The 20,615-nt window shown below is 38.7% G+C and overlaps 1 protein-coding gene and 3 non-coding genes across 4 annotated transcripts; all 4 read right to left on the bottom strand.

Moving 5' to 3' along the window:
• Positions 1-5,913: 5,913 nt before the first annotated feature.
• On the bottom strand, positions 5,914-15,699 carry rps4x (ribosomal protein S4 X-linked). Its single transcript, XM_061709466.1, has 7 exons — positions 15,642-15,699; positions 15,054-15,131; positions 13,984-14,164; positions 11,872-11,969; positions 7,183-7,354; positions 6,938-7,095; positions 5,914-6,077 (listed from the first exon to the last, which is right to left on the bottom strand). Exons 1-7 carry the CDS (start codon positions 15,642-15,644, stop codon positions 5,976-5,978), a joined length of 792 nt encoding a protein of 263 aa, XP_061565450.1. The 5' UTR covers positions 15,645-15,699; the 3' UTR covers positions 5,914-5,975.
• Positions 6,656-6,725, bottom strand: LOC133420989 (small nucleolar RNA SNORD61). The gene has a single exon (XR_009770680.1). It is a non-coding gene; the product is annotated as a small nucleolar RNA SNORD61 (small nucleolar RNA).
• Positions 8,788-8,857, bottom strand: LOC133420988 (small nucleolar RNA SNORD61). Its single transcript, XR_009770679.1, has one exon. It is a non-coding gene; the product is annotated as a small nucleolar RNA SNORD61 (small nucleolar RNA).
• LOC133420987 (small nucleolar RNA SNORD61) lies at positions 13,724-13,799 on the bottom strand. Its single transcript, XR_009770678.1, has one exon. It is a non-coding gene; the product is annotated as a small nucleolar RNA SNORD61 (small nucleolar RNA).
• Positions 15,700-20,615: the final 4,916 nt, after the last annotated feature.

The raw sequence follows: 20,615 nt of genomic DNA, 5'->3' as shown, positions 1-20,615 counted from the left end.
TTGTTCAAGCAGCCTGAGTCTGACTTATGAAGAGGGGAGGAGGAATGGAGAGGGAGAGGGAAGGAATTTTAAAATAAACGGCCTTTTATTGACACAATTGAAAACATTAATATGAGAAACGTATGGGACGGCGAAGAGAGGGGTTCAGGCATACCAGCGAGAGCGTAGGAGACTGACAGAAGCGGGAAACAGAGAAAGGGTGTGGCTCAATTACATCATCTGATCATCACCGGCTCACCACCAGTCGTCTTTCCACCTTAACAAATCCATCAGGTGGTTGGTTTCGGCACCGGTCCGTCACACCATCACCTTCCCAGTCAATACACCCGGAAGAGTAGACGTGTTGTCAGAAGGTCGTCTTCAGCCTGAAGACCCTATGTCTATTGTCCAATCAGAAACCAGTCAGACCGTCAATCACATGGAAGCAATTGATGAAAAACAGCTGTACTCACCCGTTACTTCCTCCCCTCCTCCCCCGCCGGCTCCCCAGATGACTGAGTTCATTGTTAAAGCAGCTCGGCCCACTTTCTCTACAAACCCATACAGCTCCAATTTTACCAACATTATTTCAAGTCACTCCAACTCTCTTCTTCTTCTTCTCGGTCTCAATGTAATTTTTTTTTTTTTTCATTCTTTACATAAAAGTGACTCATGTTCCAAATCCAAAGTGACTCGTGTAGGTGTTCGGCTCAGGGCAGCGGATCTAGCGCCAAAATGAATCCGATGAAGTAAGAAAAAAAGAAACTCATTGTTTTAGTTTTTGTCTAAATAACATCCAAGAATGCTAAAATTAACTCGTGGAGAAGTGTTAAGTCTACTCACTTCTTCTAAGAGTTGGAAAGATTCAAGTTTATCTAGCCGACTCCTCAAGTCCTGCAAGATGAAAAGGATTTATTCAGCACCAGTGGTGGACAGTAACGGAGTAAATTTACTTGAGTACTTTACTTAAGTACATATCCAGAGGATTTGTACTTTACTTGAGTATTAGATTTCTTTGATACTTATTACTCTTACTTGAATACATTTCCAAGACAAATATTTTTACTTTTACTCAAGTACATTTCTAAGAAGGCTGAAAAGTACTCGTTACTTTCAGGTCTGCTCTTTTTTCTTCTTCCCTAAAATCCTATTGGACACAAGCTGTTTTTGTAGGAGACCTATCACAGTGCACGCTCTCCACTGGGATGTACGTAAAGCGGAAATACGTCAAGCCTCCTCAAAACGATACCGCCAAAGTAGCCTGCGTTTGTCAAGACAGAGCCGCAACAAGTCAAGACATAGCCGACTCGGAGCAGGGACTTTCACAAAATCCTTTGCCGTATCTTAACTCAATGTTTGAGTTCGACCGAGTAAACAACGAGGGCACAGACAAACCACAGACATTTATTTTCAAATGTTTATTGTGTCTGCCGAAGCAGAACTACCTCTCTGCTTTCAACAACTGGTTTCAAAGAGTTAATTCTCAGAAACAAGAGTTAAAAGATCCTTAAATTAATTTAGAAAAAATATAGTAATTTACTGATGTGGAAAATAAGAAATTTACTCTTACTCTTACTCTTACTTTTACTTAAAGTAAATTTAAAAGCATTTACTTTTGGATACTTAAGTACCTTTAAAAGCAAGTACTTTTCTACTCTTACTCGAGTAATATTTTGACTGAGCTACTTTTACTTGTAACGGAGTAAATTTTGACCAGTAGTATTTGTACTCTTACTCAAGTACTGGGGTCGAGTACTCTGTCCACCTCTGTCTGTAGCCGGTCCCAGCGGTCGGCCTGCAAACGGTGGACATATCCTGGACGGATGACCAGAATGCAACGCTCTGAGTCTCATCAAGACATGTGGGGAAAGGGAGTCGCAGGACCAAGCCACTGAGCGTCCATCTGGTGGAGCGCCACGGTTGCAGCACACCCTCTTTCCTTCCTAACACGGACATTGTTAAATAAATCATATGTTCCTTACAAAGTCTTAAAAATAAGCCCTGTCATCTTGTAACTGTTATTTCACACAAACTAAACCAAAAGTAGACTTTTCCTGCTTCCAAAGAATTTCTTTACAAACCTTGTTTTTTTTTTTTTTAAAGCTGCCTCTGAACAATGACAAGACTGCAGCGATGCCCTTCAGACGGACCAGACCAGACGGGGACGCCGCCGTGTTTCGTGACTTCCAAACCCGCTGCGTCAGCTCAAACGCACCGTGCCAACTGTACAGCACGGTGGAGGAGGGGTAAGGATTTGAGTTGGGCCTGCCGCCACGGTACCTGGCCACCTCCGAGTCCCTCCGTCCACCATGAACCACTCTGGATGCCAAAGTGGAGCCGGCGTGTCCAGTGTGAGGCGGGCGGCTAAACCTCGGCTGTAGCCGGGTCACCCGACTGGACGACGACCCCAAACACACCAGCAAGTTTAAAACAGAAAGACAGAGAAAGAAGTGAATCCATGCGCTGCACTGGCCCAGTTTCCACGCTTCAGATCTATTGAAACGCTGGCGTGGGATCTTACAACAGTTGTGCATATTTGAACACTTGCACTCTTTAAATAATTACAGCAACATTGCAAAGGAGGGTGGGCCTAATTCTCCCACAACAATGCAACACATTAAAAACATCAGACAGACAACAATAACTTATTAAAGTTGCTGCTGCTAAAGTCCCTCTGCAGCCATGGAATCATGGGGTGCACATAGTACTATATCATGGTTTAGTTGTTAAAATAACAACAATACGTTGTAATAGGTCATGTGTTTTTGCTTATCTGAAGGTGTACTAGCCTAAATTTAAGACTTACGGACCAAAGTGTTGATTATTATTTCCTGATATGTAAATATTGGAATTAGAGTAGAAGAGGGTGCACTTTCTTTTTCACTAGACTGCAGACGATTATGCTGTTTATGTTCAAGTATTTGGATTTATGTTCTCCGATGGAAAACAGATATCAAACTTGTTTGAAATCACGTCAAAAAAAGCAGCATGTTGAGAATGATTTCATTTGTAATTAACAGTAATAAAGATGATACAGCTCGCTAGAGGCATTTCATAGATCACACCCTGTTGTATTTCTGCAGCTTCCTCCTGTGTGTTTAATCCTGTTTGTAAGATTTATATATATATTTATATATATTTTATCCTTCAATTCTGAGTGAATTTTTTTCTCTAGGTTCCCTTTCTTGACATCAAACTAGAAGCCACTTCAAAGCCCCTCTGTGACTGTGAGCGTGGATCAAGTGTGATTTTTTTCCCCTCCTTGCGAGGAGATGCAAAGCAGGAGTGCAGCCGAGCAAAGCCTGCATCTGGCAAGTCTCACATTTCAAACACTGCATTTTTGTACGTTTCAGCGTGTGCATTACAAAAGTTTCATTAAAAATGGTATTACTTCAACACAAGCTCATCCTGGGTCTTAACACTAAGAGTCAACACCTTTTTATTAAACTAAAAACCCTGAAAATGTGGGCAAATCATGCCAAGGCCTCCAGGTGCGACTGAAAGCAGGAACCTTCCTGCTGCCAGTGCACCACCTTACTTTGGAGCATATTAGGATATTTACACTAACTGTTGATAATCCTCAGATTCAAAACTTAAATAGTCCATAAAAGAGTTAAAGGTGGACAGAAGAAAACTAAGTTTTTTTTTTGTTTAGTACTGAAATTCTTTACACATTGATAACACTTAGTGAAATGCTTTCACATAAAAAAAAAATACATAAATCATCTGTGAAAGAGAAAAGGCTCTATAAACACCATGTAGTGATTGTGAGTGAACAACTATGTCTGGACTTCTGAGGAGGCTTTAGTGATAGGACGTGTGGCTTTAGTGGCAGCTTTGGAAGGAAAAGGGGGTGTACTTTTTGTTTTATAAAAACAATCTCTGGCTCTCATGTTTCTTTCTACGACGGAGTATTAGGGCCAAACTAAGACAAAAAAAAAATTGGAAATTACGAGAATAAAGTCATAATATAATGAGAATAAAGTCGTAAAATTACGAGAATAAAGTCATAATATTAGGAGAATAAAGTCGTAATATTACGAGAATAAAGTCGTAAAATTACGAGAATAAAGTCGTAACATTACGAGAATAAAGTCGTAATATTACGAGAATTTAGTCGTAAAATTCAGAGAATAAAGTCGTAAAATTCCGAGAATAAAGTTGTGACATTACGAAAATAAAGTCATAATGAATAAAGTGGTAATTTATGAGAATAAAGTCATATTATGAAAATAAAGTGGTAATTTATGAGAACTCTAACAGGAAGAATAGTCTTCTCCGTGTTAAAATGAAGAATATTGAGCATCTTGTGAAGTTATATTTATAATATATTACAACTTTATTCTCGTAATTTCCTTTTTTTGTTTGGCCCTAATACTCCGTCGTATCTTTCCAATATCTCTTTCATAAAAAAAAAAAAAAAAAAAAGCGCTCTTCTGGACAAAGTTCTGTTGATCCTGATATCATGGTTGACACTTTATGAGGTGTGTTCAATGTGTCATGCGTCGTGTTGCGGCCGTGTCTTAGAGGAATGATGGGAAATGAAAGGCCCGGAGGGGGGCAAGTAACATTAATATCTTCCTCCGCCACTGTCGCATGGAGAAGTGAGAGCAGAAACAAACACGGAGGTGTTTGCCAGGCCAGGTTTCCGGGGCGTGGAGCAGGCTGCATCCCAGCAGTCGCCATATGGACACATACTGAAGACAGGACAGGAATGGAGGGATGGAGGATAGGTCAGTGCAAATGAGAGGGGGGGGTAAAGACAATAATGGAGAAGGGAAAACCACATAGGACTCTGTGTAAGGAAGAAAGGAAAAGATTAATATTCACAGAAGAGAGGCAGGAAGAGTGCACAGGATGGAGGGAGGATTTTTTTCAAGAAGTTGAGGATGGAAAGCTGCAAATTGGTGACAGGTGGGACTTACGGAAGGGTTGCAAGGTAGGAAAGAGGACGCAAAACATTTCAAATGATTAGCATGGCTGGACTTTGAGCGGGAAAAGAAAAATGACAAAAAAAAGATTAAATACAGGAAAAACGGAGTTAGGACAGAAGAGGTAGCATAGGAAAGGCACAAAAACAGAGGAAGAGAAAAGTGGGGAAAGAACTGAATTTACGGGATAAGGATGTGTGGAAAGGCTCAAAAAAGCAAAGGAAAAGTTGGACATTTAACAGTGAAATAAAGCAGGGATTCAAGTGAGAAATGCAGGAGGTAGATATGAAGAACGGAGGACACGGGAAAACGGGTGCACAGCAGGTTATCGTCTTGTAAATCAGTTTAATCAAATTTCAGATTTTGGTGTTTAGTAAGAATATTTGAACCATCAGTGACATCAAGAGCCCTTCACAATAAAAGCCTCATGGGGTCAGATCCACCTTAGCAACCGTTTGTAATAAGGTTTTTAATAAGCCTGTCAATCATGTCAAAATATCCCCCAGGACATTTAGAAATGAACAACCCCAAGTTAATGTTAATCTATGAAGAGGCAGTTAAAGAAGTGAATAAATCTTTGTAAAAAACACCACTTTGACTTGAGTAGTTTAAGGTTCCCCATTACCCGTTAAAGTGGATACTTATCCATTAGACAGGCCCTCAGAGAAACAATTCATCACTTCTTAAGTTCGTTGAGGTTTTGCTGATGCTCAGCTTCTCACTGTGATCGAGGTCAACGCTTCCAGTGTCTTGCAGCAAAATGATAAACTAGTGCATAGGTTTGCCTAAAATCTTTGTGTGCCTGCAAATCTAAAATATTTTGAAGATTGCTGCCCAACAAAATGCTTAGTACTAACTGATATATGAAAGATGAATCACCTGTTGAATTTCACGTGACAGCCGAGTCCGAGTAGTCTGACATAAATGAGAGCTTTACATCCTAACAGGATGTTGAGGGCGAGTCGCACGGCACCATTTCAAGCGTAATAAACCACAGCAAGACTGTTTTGTAAATAACATTTATTTGAAAACCAGGGGTCAGGTAATCTGTTTTTTGTGGCCAGTTTAGCTGCTGCCCTGTTTGGCGGCCAACCTCTTGTCCCTCTCCTCGGCGATGGTCAGACGGATACCCTTTCCTCTGGGCAGGGACACCCATGGCTTGTTGCCCTGGAAACAAAACGAAACAGATGAGAATAAGGTCATGCTGCTCATAAAAGTTAATGCTCAGGACACACAAAAAAAGGTCAATTGTGTAGCTTTTTGTGAAATTATCCAGTACTTTATAATTTGTCTTTTCAACCAAGTTTTCCGTTTCATCAAATAAAACAAACTGGTTTGATATTACAGTTAATTAAAACTGACACACCCCTCAAGTTCTTGTTGCTGGCCTCCAATAAAGTTTAAATAAAATCCAAGTACTGTAATTAAAAGTCTGCGTCTTCTGAGGATTTTATCCAAATGTAATCAGCCGTCCTTCCTTTCTGTCTACAGTAAGCCGTACTGTCTGAGCCTCGAAAGTAAACTTACATTTCACACTTCCAATTCTACAACCTGAGTTAAACTCAGTTTTAAGCACATTTTAGTGGCGCTTTTTTTCTGTTCACAAATTTAAAAATCAACTTAAATCTCCGGTGTGATAAGTGGCATCAAGATCATACGTGACCTAAATACAGAACGGGAAGTGGACTATCCAGGGAGTTATGTTACCATCATATCTGAAGGATGTTTCTTTGAAAAAGGTCATGGAGCTCAGCACTTCTTAGAGGATTGGTAGTTTATTTTCATTGCTGATCAAAACCACTTAGTCATCATTGCTCCAAACTTGCCCGTTTCCAAAAAACTAATCTAGACCTTATTGTTTTAATCTTTTGTCCCAAATATTCAAATCCAAGACAGATATTTGATGGTGGGCGTGGTGCATGTTTAATGAAACCCAGCCCAGATGCATGTTCTGTAAGCACATCTGCATTCCCACATCTTTTAAACCCCCAACACACACTCAGGAAAGTATAAATCTGCATCCTCACCTTGCCGATGACGAAGATGTTGGAGAGCCTGGTAGCGAAGCTGTTGCCTGTGCTGTCCTTGACGTGCACTACGTCAAAGGAGCCAGGGTGACGCTCCCGGTTGGTGATCACACCAATACGCCCCAAGTTAGCACCACCAGTCACCATGCAGAGGTTACCTGGAGGGAGCAGAGCATTAGAAGGTCAGGTAGGTTCCTCTGGGAAAGATTAATCAACATGCTTGAACCTGGTTCAGTTTAACTTACTGGTATCAAACTTGATAAAATCTGTGATCTTGCCGGTGTCCAGGTCAATGCGGACGGTGTCGTTGACCTTGATGAGCGGGTCGGGGTAGCGGATGGTGCGGGCGTCGTGGGTCACCAGGTGGGGGATTCCTTTAGTGCCGATGATGATTTTCTTCACCTTGCACAGCTTGTACTGCGGACGGAGGAGATGCGTTAGAAGAAAGGGCACCAATGTGCAAAAGGTGTCTGTTGTATCGAATTAAACAAGTTGATTCAGTTCTAGCACAAGATATGAATCTTCACAGTAGGGCTGTTCGATTTTGCCCAAAAATAAAATCTCGATTTTTTTTCTCTCAAAATCCGATTACGATTATTTTGTGAATTGACAAAAGGCAAAGAAATGATTTCAAATATGCTGTTTTTTTATTGAACATTTGCCCCATTGGGCTTTAAGTGCAAACTTTGCTCTTATTAAACCAAAAATGAATGAATAAAGTGCAAAACTCTGTAAAATAAGTTGAAAAAAAGTTTTAAAAAATATAATAAAATATAAAGTTTTATCTCTGAAAAAAAAAAAAAATCAGCAAATCAGCACTTGCAAACATACAGTAAGTTATATTTCCAATTAAATAAAACAAGACATTTTCTAATTAAACTAAACTGGGTCTTTGCATGCTAAATAATAATGCAACCCATGAAGGAGGTAGAGGTGTGTAATGTCAGTCATTACATTTGCTGTTCCCATTTGCAAGTTTTTTACAAGGAACACGAGCCGGTCTACCCGGTGGCATGTTAGTATATCACCATGGTTCCAACGCTCCCTCCTACACTAAAGAGCCTCTCTGATGGGGCACTTGTCGCAGGTATTGAGAGGTATTTCCATCAATCATTAATATGTGTGCAGACAAGGTTAAAAAAAAAAAAAAAAAGAAAAAGTGAAAAATCGATTTTACGATTTTCACGTTTTAACATCGTTCTAATTACATAATCGCGATTACGATTTAAAATCGATTAATCGAACAGCCCTACTTCACAGTGCTATATCGCTTCATTTTTCCATCTCGGTCTGTCACCACTGACACTGCTGGTCTCATATGCATCCTCCATCAACCCCACAGATAATTTATAACCAGTTTTAAACTACTTCAGTGGTCACAGCTGATCGTCAGAGTTGGCACAATGAAAAATCAAGTCTTAACTCAGACCTGCAGCAACAGATTCACAATCTTCTCTTTCAGACTGATGGCATCATATTCATGACCCAGAATTTTGCTTTAATCTTGATAATAGATTTAATTAAAAATGACACAGAAGGTTTAACTCATGTTTATCAATTCTTCAGGGGCTGAAAAAGCAAACCTTAAGGTTTGAGAGCTTTATGAAAGGAAGGCTTTGGTGTTTTTGATTTAAACCGGTCGGACACTTGCCAAGTCTGCCTAGAACTCCCAAATCTAGAAACTTGGTTGGGATGAAACTAATTTTGAGCACATGAAGTAAATAGTGAAATAAAAAGTGCTAAACTCCTTCAGCTGGAAAGACGCTGCAATTCTTGAAACAGAATTTGAACAAATCCAGGGAGTTATGTTACCATCATATCTGAAGGATGTTTCTTTGAAAAAGGTCATGGAGCTCAGCACTTCTTAGAGGATTGGTAGTTTATTTTCATTGCTGATCAAAACCACTTAGTCATCATTGCTCCAAACTTGCCCGTTTCCAAAAAACTAATCTAGACTTTATTGTTTTAATTAGTGATGCACCGATTGTTCGGTAACCGAAATTGTTCGGCCGAAAATGGCAAAAAAACACTTTCGGTGTTCGGTGGAATAAGTGGGAAAAAAACCGAACAATTAATAACAGCGTTGTAATATAAATAGACTGGCCGCTCCGTAATGGTTGCGCACCACATAAAGTGTTGGCCAACAAAAAACTAACCACATAAGAATTTTACCTAACATTCACCAGCAGGTGGAACCAAAACAACATAAATCAATCTATTACAGGTGCGTTTAGATGACGAAATCAAACAGCGAAGAGCGTGGAGTGAAGTGGTGCGGTGCAAACATGTCAGCAGTGTGGAAGTATTTTAGAGTGGCAAAGAAAAATACAAGAATGGCTGTTTGCAATGAATGTGAAATGATAAAAAACCCTGAGTGCTTTAATGCATTTTTATTGTTTTAAGGCCTATGTTACAATGTTCAGTCAGTTAAGCCTAACGTAAGCTCAAAGATGGCCAAAAGATGTATTTTGCTAATTTATTTATTTTAAGTTATTGTTCTTTGCTGGTATAATGTCTGCTGGAATATTTAAGAAATGCTGGGAAATTAAAAAATGTTCAGTTTTTTATGTTCAACAAATGTTTTCTACCTTGTAATTTTGTAAAAGATTTTTTTCTTTTAAAAGCATGCCTAAATCAAATTTATTTGATTTATGCAATGGTGAAAAAAAATCGGCAAAATAAATGAAAAACTGCAAAGAACCATGTTCGGTATTGTTCGGTATTCGGCCAAGTGTTTATTATTATTTTCGGTTTCGGTCACAAATTTTCATTTCGGTGCATCACTAGTTTTAATCTTTTAATCTACGGAAACAAATTTAACAAAAGATCCTGCTGGCTGCTAGTCCCAACAATCGAACACTTCCTGATACTGAAGCAGCTGCTCAGTCTTGAGTTTAAATCAGAAGTTCAGATGAACGACTGACTCAACTCTCAGAAACTCTTATATTTGAATGCGCCTTTAGAGAACAACCAACATAGAGACGCCGTGTCTGGCACGGTCGCTCTAAAAACACTTTTCATGAAGAAGGCATTTCCTTATGCTGTTTTTGTTTCAGGTTGTGCTGTGACCTCTTCACTGCCATTATTGTTTAGCTGCAGAAATGTGCCACATCCAGTAGGTGATGTTTCTGTGGCTAATGTTGAGGTATTCAGCTGGGAGTGTGGAGAATTCAACCGCGGAAATCCCCTTACTGATAGCATATTTTAGGAATATTTGGACACGGTTACTTGCAACAAGCTTCAAATCAAGCTACTTCTTCATGACACTTGAGGGGAGCAAATCGATCCAAACTCGCATCAACAGCCAACAAGTTCCACGGTTTGACCTCTCAAAGGTCCGCTAGGATCATGAGGCAAGAGTTTGACACGTTTTTGCTTCTCCCCCTCCTAAGCTCAAGACTAAATATACAAAAGAAGAGAGAGTAATGGAAAATAAAAGGACCCAGTGAATCTGTAGTTTACTGCCACATAGCCTTTTAATGCAGGGGTTCTTAACCTTTCTGACCTTGGGGCCCAATTTTTTCAGTACAGAGTGGCCCGGGGCCCATTAAATATAAACACTGTATAGCAGGGGTATTCAACTTTAAGAGGTCCATTTAGAGAAAATTTACTCAAGCGAAGGTCCAGAACATCATTTTATATATATATATATATATATATATATATATATATATATATATATATATGTGTGTGTGTATATATATATTCAAGTAGCCTCATAGTTGTATCAACATCTGCATCTGACTGTTATATTAAAAAAAGTACATATTTGCCAATTAACATGTTTAACTTGAATGAAACATATTTTTTTCTCTTAAAAATAAAGTAGATTTTATTTTATTTTTCAAATGCTATCTTATTTTATTTCTCTACCAGCAGTTTGAATTTCCCCTTTTCTTTGTTAATTGTCTCAACACATTTTTATACTAAATTAATATAAACACATCTTAACAATTTAAGGTTCAGGTTCAGGTTCTCATATGCATGTGGAGGTGCTCATTGATGAGCCTGAAACGATATTTAGTTTTAATTATGTTCACTGTGGAGAAAGCTGCTTCACAGCTGTATCTGGACCCAAACATGGGTGTTTTAAGATGCTCAGCTTATTTTTCTGTGACTTCAGTTCAGACTTGAGTGGATATGTTTGATGAAAAACTTTGTGTTTTGTTTCAGTGGCGTTTCACTTTCGCACTTTGAACGCCACGGTCTCTGAACGTATGAGACACTGGTTTTGTCCCAGTGGGAAGACTGAACAGGATGAATTTGTCCATTCCGGGTTGCATATTTAAAAATACAGCGAGGACAAAACTTAGTTTGATTTTACTTTAAGTTATTTACATTAATAAGTTGTCAGGGCTCAGTGTGTCGGGTTCATCCGAGCCTGATCAGCTGCGACGGGCACAGCCCGCACCGCAGCTCTCTGGTCGCGCTGCAGCAGTTACTTTCCGATGCTTTTTCGAAAGCCCGAACAGTCCAGTCCAGCAGACACGACAGCCCACGCATCTACATCTACCATCCTTCAGCAGTAACGATGGAGCCCACCGCCCGAGCGGCAGCCTCAGCCGACCTCCCCGGCCGCGGGGACGCGCCGGGATAAAGGTTCACGCCGCGCTCGCTCGCTCTGGGCGCAGACCCAATTAATCGATCCCTAATCCTGGCGGATCTAAACCTACTCTGTGCAAAATGAAGGATTTTCTCTGTAAAGACACACCCTTTCTCTTACACGTACAGCTAGCTGAGTGTCTTCTTCTCCTCATTTGGTCGGGAGTTGCTTTGCAGTCCCGCGGCCCCCGCGGCCCACACGTACAAAACTGAATTTTTTTTGGCGGCCCACTAGATGGCGCTCGCGGCCCAAGTGTGGGCCGCGGCCCTATGGTTAAGAATCACTGTTTTAATGGACACCCATGTTGTTCAAAGTGAAGTTCAGCTCTCACCTTGGCCTCCTCGGCGGTGATGCGGTGGACGGTGAAACGTCCCTTCACATCATAGATGAGACGGAAGTGCTCACCGGTCTTCTCGATGCTAATAACATCTGTGTGATGAGGGGAAAAAAAAAAAATTTAGGAATCCGTTCAGCAAGGAGTTTTACAGCCCTGTGTCTCAGTAATATTGGTCAGTGTGGTAATTTACACTCATCTTGAGCCTGTGATGCTGTACTGGGGGAAATTTAAAGCTAAACTACATCCCACATCTCCAGGAACCTTTTTTTCTTTTTTAAGCTTTTTTCAAGTTTTCTACCTAAACACATTAAAAACCTATCATTTTCAAAACAGAAGAGCAAATCCACCATTTATTTAGAACTGACCACAACTGTGGGACAGCAAGTGTGCAGACACATGAACATATTCTGCCTCCAACAGATATGTATGATACATGAAGCAAAGAAGTATCAATTCAGGGGCCATAAACTCTCCTTTTGTGTTTAGTGACAGTCGTTTGACCAACATTAATAGACTTCTATGGATTTATGACCAAATGTCAGGGTACACAGTTCTTTAGATACACTTTCCGCACATGCACAACACTAAAATTCCTTGGATGTTCAGCTCATACCATCTTACAGATATACAGTGAAATGGTTTCAACCTGTATAGTCAGGCTCATGATCAGGGACATTGTAATCCTCTAATGTTTGCATATACAGGACTGTCTCAGAAAATTTGAATATTGTGATTTTCTGTAATGCAATTACAAAAACAAAAATGTCATACATTCTGGATTCATTACAAATCAACTGAAATATTGCCAGCCTTTTATTATTTTAATATTGCTGATCATGGCTTACAGCTGAAGAAAACTCAAATATCCTACCTAAAAAAAATAGAATATTCTGGGAATCTTGATCTTAAACTGTAAGCCATAATCAGCAATATTAAAATAATAAAGGGCTTGCAATATTTCAGTTGATTTATAATGAATCCAGAATGTATGATTATTTTTTTTTTTTTTTTTTTTTTTTTTTTTTTTTAAATTGCATTACAGAAAATAAAGAACTTTATCACAATATTCAAATTTTCTGAGACAGTCCTGTAAATACTCAACCAAGATCCCACAGCGCAGGCGTCCCTTGGATTTGCAAATTAAAATGGCACACCTCGATATGAAGCTGCTAACTGCCAATGAGGCGGAGAAACGGACAGATGTGAACGAAGCCTGTGTCTTCGGCGCTGCATCCAGCTCTGCAGTGTTGCTTTGTTTACAACTGATGATAAACTGAGAATTTAAGAGAGCGTGACACCAAGATAATTGACTGCCTCTGATGAGAAACCATTTATAGACAATTCCCTTCACCTTGCATCTGAAACTGCTGTGATGCAGGGATTTAAAACAAAGACAGACCAGTGTTGTAACCCAGAAATGAAGCCTCACATTACCTTTGATTTTCAAAACGACAGGATTAAAATCAAGTCTCAATTGCATGAAACTTAGTTATTTTTGCTCACAATTTCCAATAATTCAACACAGAACAACTGATGTTGCAATCACTGACCAATCACCCACCCTCCTCTACACTGCTCCATCCCACACCATGAGGACAAAGAGAAACATCCAACTAAAATCCTGGTATGACTACAAAAAGACTATGGAGCACCCGCCCCACAACTTACAAAGATTATGTTCTCCAGCTATCAAAGCCCATCTTAACTCCACGTTTCCATTAGATCGCTGGTGATCTCTTTATCATCTGATAATCAATACTTTGACATCTATGCAGGACACTGTCAAGTGATGGTTTTCAAATTATACACAAGGAGCAGCTGCTTTAAAGTGTGGATGTTGTAGCTGGAGCTCAGAACTTCTTAGAGGAATTGGTTGAGTAGTTTCAGCTCATTGCTGATCAAACCCAAATATTCATCACTGCTCCCATCAATATAGTTAAAATCTTTTAGACTGAAAATGTACAAAACTTCCACATTCTTGTACAGTTCTGACATAAAATGTTTATCTCTGAAAATTTGAGAGGTAGATAAACGTCTTTCTTTTCAAAAAGACCCCAAAAGGCCGGTGTCTCCTCTCCAGACCGAGCATGGCTGTCAAACACTCACCCATGAATCCAGCAGGATAGGTGACATCAGTGCGGACTTTGCCGTCGATCTTGATGAACCTCTGCATGCAGATCTTCTTCACCTCATCCCCGGTCAGGGCGTACTTCAGGCGGTTCCTGAGGAAGATGATCAGGGGCAGGCACTCCCTCAGCTTGTGGGGACCGGTGGAGGGACGAGGAGCCTGACGAGAGAATGAGAGATATTAAAAAAGATCTGACAGAGCTAACACACAAAAATAAATAGATTAAAGACAAATGTATCTGCTTGCAGAGAAGGATCATATAGATAGAATAAGCTTTGACAGACACGGATTTTTTTTTTCTGCTCACTGAACCCAGATTTAAATAGTTACAAACAGTAATAGACAAATGGCTCTTATCAACATATTAACTTTTTACCTATCCTAAGTTCCTAAGTCACTTTTGTACAGACTCACCCGGCACTTTAAGACCTCATTTTGTACATTTCTGGTCTACATTTTATTTTACTGTTTATACATTTCATCTCTTACATATTGCTTTTATAATTGTATTGTGTTGCACCAATCACCAAAAACAAATTCCTCGTGTGAAAACTTGGCAATAAACCCTTTTCTGATAAAAAGGTTCTGATATACAATTTTAAAGTGAAAGGGTGCAGCAGTATGAGGTAGACATGGTTATTGAAAGGTGCATTGTTAAGAGCATATGATTGTGGTTATCATTATTGCATAGTGATTGATTACTCTGAGTGATGAGAGTTCATGAGAGCAACAGTTTGGGAGGAAGAATCCGTCCCGAGAGTGGAGGTTTTGGCATACAGCGTTAAGAAAATGTATGCAATTCCTAAACCTTTAACTTCTCTTTAAATCCATTCACAGAAGTAAAAGATCAACTTAATAATATTGATTATCTCCTGGTTTGCATGTGTGTGTTGGATGCCAGGCCAATAACACTCATTTCTCCTCACAGTTACAAAGTAAAAACAAAAGTCTTCCCCCTCAGTGATGAATGTAAACACCATAGCATAGCATAACATAATATAACATAACCATAGTTCATGTTTTAAAGGGAGAGAGTGACGTCACGTACGAAGACTCCGGTCAGCTTGTCCAGCATCCAGTGCTTCGGCGCGGCGACGCGCTTCAGGTGCTTCTTCGGTCCTCTGGCCTGCAGGAGAGGAGACAAAACCAGTCAGCAAGAGCGGAAAAAAACACCAACATTTATATGTCTCAAAATCTAAAATCATGGATATTTAAATGCAGAGTTTAAGCTGTGCCGCCTGGACCACCACGTTAGCATGTTAGCTCCGCCGGGGCGGCCCAGTCAAGATCTCGCTCAAACACTTATTTTTTCGGGACGATTAAAAAAGTACACAATCCAAACTTTTGAGAGTTATTGATTGTGAATCAGATCCACGGCGTGGTTGCCCCCCCCGCCTCTACCAGTCTGTCTTCCACCCGCTGCTAGCGGTGGTAGCCGGAGTGACCGGGGGGGCATGTACTTTTTAAAATCATCGTTTTAGAGTAAGCATCGCTGCACTTTAATACAATATCCACTCTCACGGCTGAGAGATGTGTGGTATTTCACTCTAAGACTGAAACGTGTTGGGTAAATGCGACGGCAGATGGAGATGTTTGGGGATTATTTCGGAGCAGAATCGTGAAGAAAGACGCTCACCATGTTGGAGTCTGCGGGGGAAAGGACGGCTCGGCTTCCGGGAGGGAGGGATATGGCCCGCTACGGCGCGCGGGGAGGGACAAACTACTGGATCATTACCGCTTTAAGTACTTCTTTGGACGCTTGTGACAATAAGATATTCAGATTTATTAATACACTTTTCAGGAAAGGATTCTTAAATCGGTAGTTTTATTGGCGTTTATTACAAATATTACAAATAATAGTACTGACCAAAACACCTGCAGAAATACTGCAGGAATGACACAGCAGCAGACTTTAAATATCCACTGGGCTTACATCAAATACATCAAAACACAACAATAAAAAACTGTTTTCTGAACTTATCAATATGACTGTCCTTCACAGGATAAGTAAAATGGATCACTGCAAAAACTCAAAATCTTAACAAGAATATTCGTCTTATTTCTAGTTAAAATGTCTCATTTTAGTAAAAAAATCTCATTACACTTAAAACAAGACTCATCACTGGAAAAAAACAACAATTTCCACCAGTTTCAAGTAGATTTTCACTTAAAAAAAGTAGAAAAATATGCCAGTGGAACAAGATTTTTTTGCTATTTAAAGCTTACAGAAGGCTGCATTTAACTACTGCTATGTCATTCCTGCAGTATTTCTGCAGGTCAGTGCTATCATTTGTAATATATTATATTATTTGTAATCAGCACAAATGATCTGTCCCCATATGATAAAATCCACCATCCCCCCTGATTTTTTTTTACAACTCGAGTACTGTATAAATATATATATATATATATATATATATATATATATATATATATATATATATATATATATATATATATATATATATATATATATATATATATATATATATATATATATATATATATATATATATATATGTATGAATTGTTGATGACGACAGCAAGAACAAATATTAAAAAGAGATGTACATCAATTAAGGCAAGAGAAATATGGAATAGTTGTGAAAACGACCTAAAAATGTGCAGTTCTATCTACAAGTTTAAGAAAATGTTTAAAGAAAATATTGTAAATAAATATAAAACACTATAACTATAAAGTATATAATCAAAAACATTCTAGAATGTGAAACGTCAATTTTATATTTTGTCTTATTTATTTTTTGTCTTGTTTATGCATTGTTTGTTTCCACGGATTAAAGCTAATGTTTCAGATTTAAGCTGATCACAAGAGAAAAAGGGTAGGCACTATAAACTACGGCTTCAGCCTTACACCTTTTTGGCAAAAGCAATGTTTATTTTACTTTTTTCATTTTGTTTTGTAAAATAACTTGTACAAGACCGAAATAAAGACAATTCATTCATTCATTCATTCATTCATTCATTCATTCATTCATTCATTCATTCATTCATTCATTCATTCATTCATTCATTCGTTCATTCATTCATTCATTCATTCGTTCATTCATTCATTCGTTCATTCATTCATTCATATGTGTATGTATATATATATAGTCCGTCTCTGAATGGCTTGAATCGCTCAAAGAAAAAAGAAGCAGAATTTTGGAAGCAAGTTGATGTCCAAACTTAGATGTGACTGAGATACCGAGTCATGACCTTGAACAGGCTGTTCTTGCTCAAAACCCTCCAGTATGGTTGAATTAAAACAGTTCAGCAAAGAAGAGCCGGCTCAAAACACCTCAGCAGAAATGTGAATGACTCATTGGCAGCTATTGTAAGAGCTTTTTGCAACCAGTTATTAGGTTTAGGGGGATAATTAATTTTACACATACGGCCAAGTTGGTCTGGGTAGTTGTACCCCCTTCGTAAAATAAATCATAATTCAAAATCTGCATTTTGCCTTTTCCAAGTTATCTTTTTCTGAAATTAAAATGTGTTTGATCCTCTGACAAATGTAACAGTGATTTAAAAAATACAAAAATAAAAAAGAAGTAATAATGAAAAAAAGAAACAAAAATAGAAGAAATCTGCAAGGGTCCAAATAATGTTTTAATGTGACTGTGTATGTGGCCCTGTGATGTGTCGCGTGAAGAGAGCTGGCATAGGCTCCTGCCCATCCCTGAATAAGCCATTTTAGTGGATGGATGGATGGATGGATGGATGGATGGATGGATGGATGGATGGATGGATGGATGGATGGACGGACGGACGGACGGACGGACGGACGGATGAAATACTTCAGGTTACTCTATGTAGCAGTACCACTTTCGACCACATGGGGGAGGGCACATTGGCTGAGCAGATTATTTCTGTTTTCAACTGTGGATTTCTTTAAAAACATGCTACCAATTTAAACACCAGTTTCTGCAAGAATTGAGGTAGTTTTCGAAACTGCAATAAATTACTCCCGATTTCACTCACCTGTGGTGTCACTGGGTCAAAGTAGGTTGGATCTGTCAGAAAATATTGCTTCATTTAAAAAGAATAGTAAATCATTTTTGTTCTTTAACAGGTGCCATTTATTATTAAATTAGACATAAGGGATGTTGATTTGGCGGTATGAAATTACATTATGAAATAAAGCGAGATGCTGTGGTAAATCCACCCAAACTTTACTGCAGTTTAGTGCAGAAAATGTTTGCTTTCGTATGTAGCTAAAATGTATCATTTGTCTGTATCTTCTTCTGCCAAATTATTTCCAACTGCAGACATGTAGAATCTAACAAAACCCCTATGTGGACATTCACACGTTCTTCAGGTGGCTGTTGCAGAGTTTTGAACTGAATCAACCCCCTAACCTACATTTTCATAGATCTAGATCCAATTTATCAGAAAACCAAAGGAAGGAAAATTGAAAAAAAAAAAAAAAAAAAAGAGTCTGTAGTGGACATCCTGTGCAAGAATAAACCTTTTTCTTGATTTCTTTCATCATCAAATATATAAAAAAGGAGAGATTTGTTTACCCGAGTCATCAAAAAGTTTCTTTCACCAACATGCAAAAAAAATATACATCATCTCCTAAGATAAACGATTGTATTTCAGGATATAAAGGCCTTAAAACAGATAAATTGCCTAAAACCTAACATTTAAAAAAAATGTACAACATGAGATATTCCTGACTGAGTCATTGCCTGTGAGCAAGGACTAAAGATGGAGAAGCAGTGTGTGAAAAAGTCAATTATACTTCACAATTTAATTCATTATTGAGCAATCTTACAGACTGACTGCTGAAATGTGGTCTATCTTGATGTAAAACGTCCTTATTATCCCCGTGTTTCTGTTTATGTCCACACGTGTATGCGTTCATGTACTGCAGCTTCTTGTCAGACACTCATTATACAAAATGCACCTGCAGAGGACAGATTTGTGTCTTTCTCTGAGCTCAAACGCCCGAGCAGTGCCTCTTCTCTACTAAATCAACTCAAAAGTGAGACAACTCAACAGCTGCCTCTGCATAATGATGTGTTTGGTCAGTATAACAAGATTTTAGTGCTGTCCTACATGACAGCTCAGTGTGCTGATTAGAGAGGCCATTTATGATAGAGTAAAATACCACCCGCACTAGGTCACTTTGCCCAAAAAATCTTATTTTTCTGCCTTATTATTTGTGCTCCTGGCAATGTATAGCAAAACCCTCACTGGCGTGTTAAAAGGTGGCCAAAGGTCAAACTAAGGTCATTTGATGGCTTGTTGACACATCGGTATCATATTCATTCATTTTACCTAATCCCTCCATTCTGCCATCCATCCTTTACAAGAGAGGCCAGGATGATGGGTACACCCTGTCTTGGTTTCATTTTAATCTTAATTTATTTTATTTTAAATTGAAATATGTTTTATTGCCACTAGATGGCAGCATATTACCGTGAACACAGTTAGAAAGGAAAACAAAACCATACAGTCAACTGTAGATTAAATGAATACACGTCTCCTGTGATCCCATCTACTTGTGGAAGGATTTAATTTTATATGGTGATTATTTAAAATCCAGAGAAATATAAATGAAGATTCAGTTCGTTATTTCTGACCACTCAGCTGTTTCTGAAAGATCCGTTGGAAGGTTTAATTATGCCTTAGACCCAGTTTCTCCTGTCTGATCGATGTTTTCCACTGACATATTCACACTGAGGTCTTTTCCAAGGATCATGACTTTTTTAAGGTTCAACACAGGACGGCTGGTCTCAGTGGAGGACAAACTGGAAGACTCAAGCTCAGTCTTCAAAATGATCAAAATTAGAGGACACATCTGTACCAAACCAAGATGGAAGATCTGTAAAACTCTATTTTATTTGACCACTTTCAGCCTTAAATAACTCTTCTACTAATGGTTTGTTGGGTGAATCCATTTACTGAGAAATACCAGTTTGTGAAAAGTCCCAGATGTGTTTCAACACATACACACACACACACACACACACACACACACACACACACACACACACACACACACACACACACACACACACACACACACACACACACACACACACACATCAAGAGGAAGAGTCCCAGCAGAGAAATGGATGAATGTGTTACCAACGATAACTGTTCGGGTTGCTGTGATGGCAAATGAAGACTTTAGTATTTACTGACCAATTTAAGTTCAAATTTTCTAGAAGAGAAATAAAAAAATAATAAGTTATATTAGGCGATTTATTTTAGAGGATGTCAAAGGATGACCGTTTTCTTTGAACCAGTCAGAAAAAGCTGAGCCTATGACACAAATTATATGCAAAATGCAAACTGAATGCAGTAATTCTTGTTTGTATCTTATATTTATTTTCAAACAGCATTCACATATTTAGTATTTTATCTTTAGTCTTCCTTTCTTGTCAACTTCATTACCTTTATTCATACATTAGCTTACAGATGACTCCAGAAAGGTTGGGATGCTGATGCACTTGGTAATGCTGATATTTTTCCTTGCGACACTTAAAAGCCATTCTGGATACAATTTGGTTATTATTTTGTCTCATTCTACAAACATATCTTCATTCTTCTGCAGTAGTACAGGGTTGTCATCACTCCTGATATGATTTAAAATCCATCT

This window comes from Cololabis saira, chromosome 20 (assembly GCF_033807715.1).
Source record: "Cololabis saira isolate AMF1-May2022 chromosome 20, fColSai1.1, whole genome shotgun sequence".
In the NCBI taxonomy this organism is placed as follows: Eukaryota; Metazoa; Chordata; class Actinopteri; order Beloniformes; family Belonidae; genus Cololabis; species Cololabis saira.
This window is presented reverse-complemented; position numbering and strand designations above follow the sequence as displayed.

Coding starts and splice junctions, on each gene's coding strand:
- rps4x (XM_061709466.1), bottom strand. Junction 11,970..13,983: donor CTATCCTGCTGGATTCATGG/GTGAGTGTTTGA, acceptor CTCATCACACAG/ATGTTATTAGCATCGAGAAG. Junction 6,078..6,937: donor ACATCTTCGTCATCGGCAAG/GTGAGGATGCAG, acceptor TTTTGTTTCCAG/GGCAACAAGCCATGGGTGTC.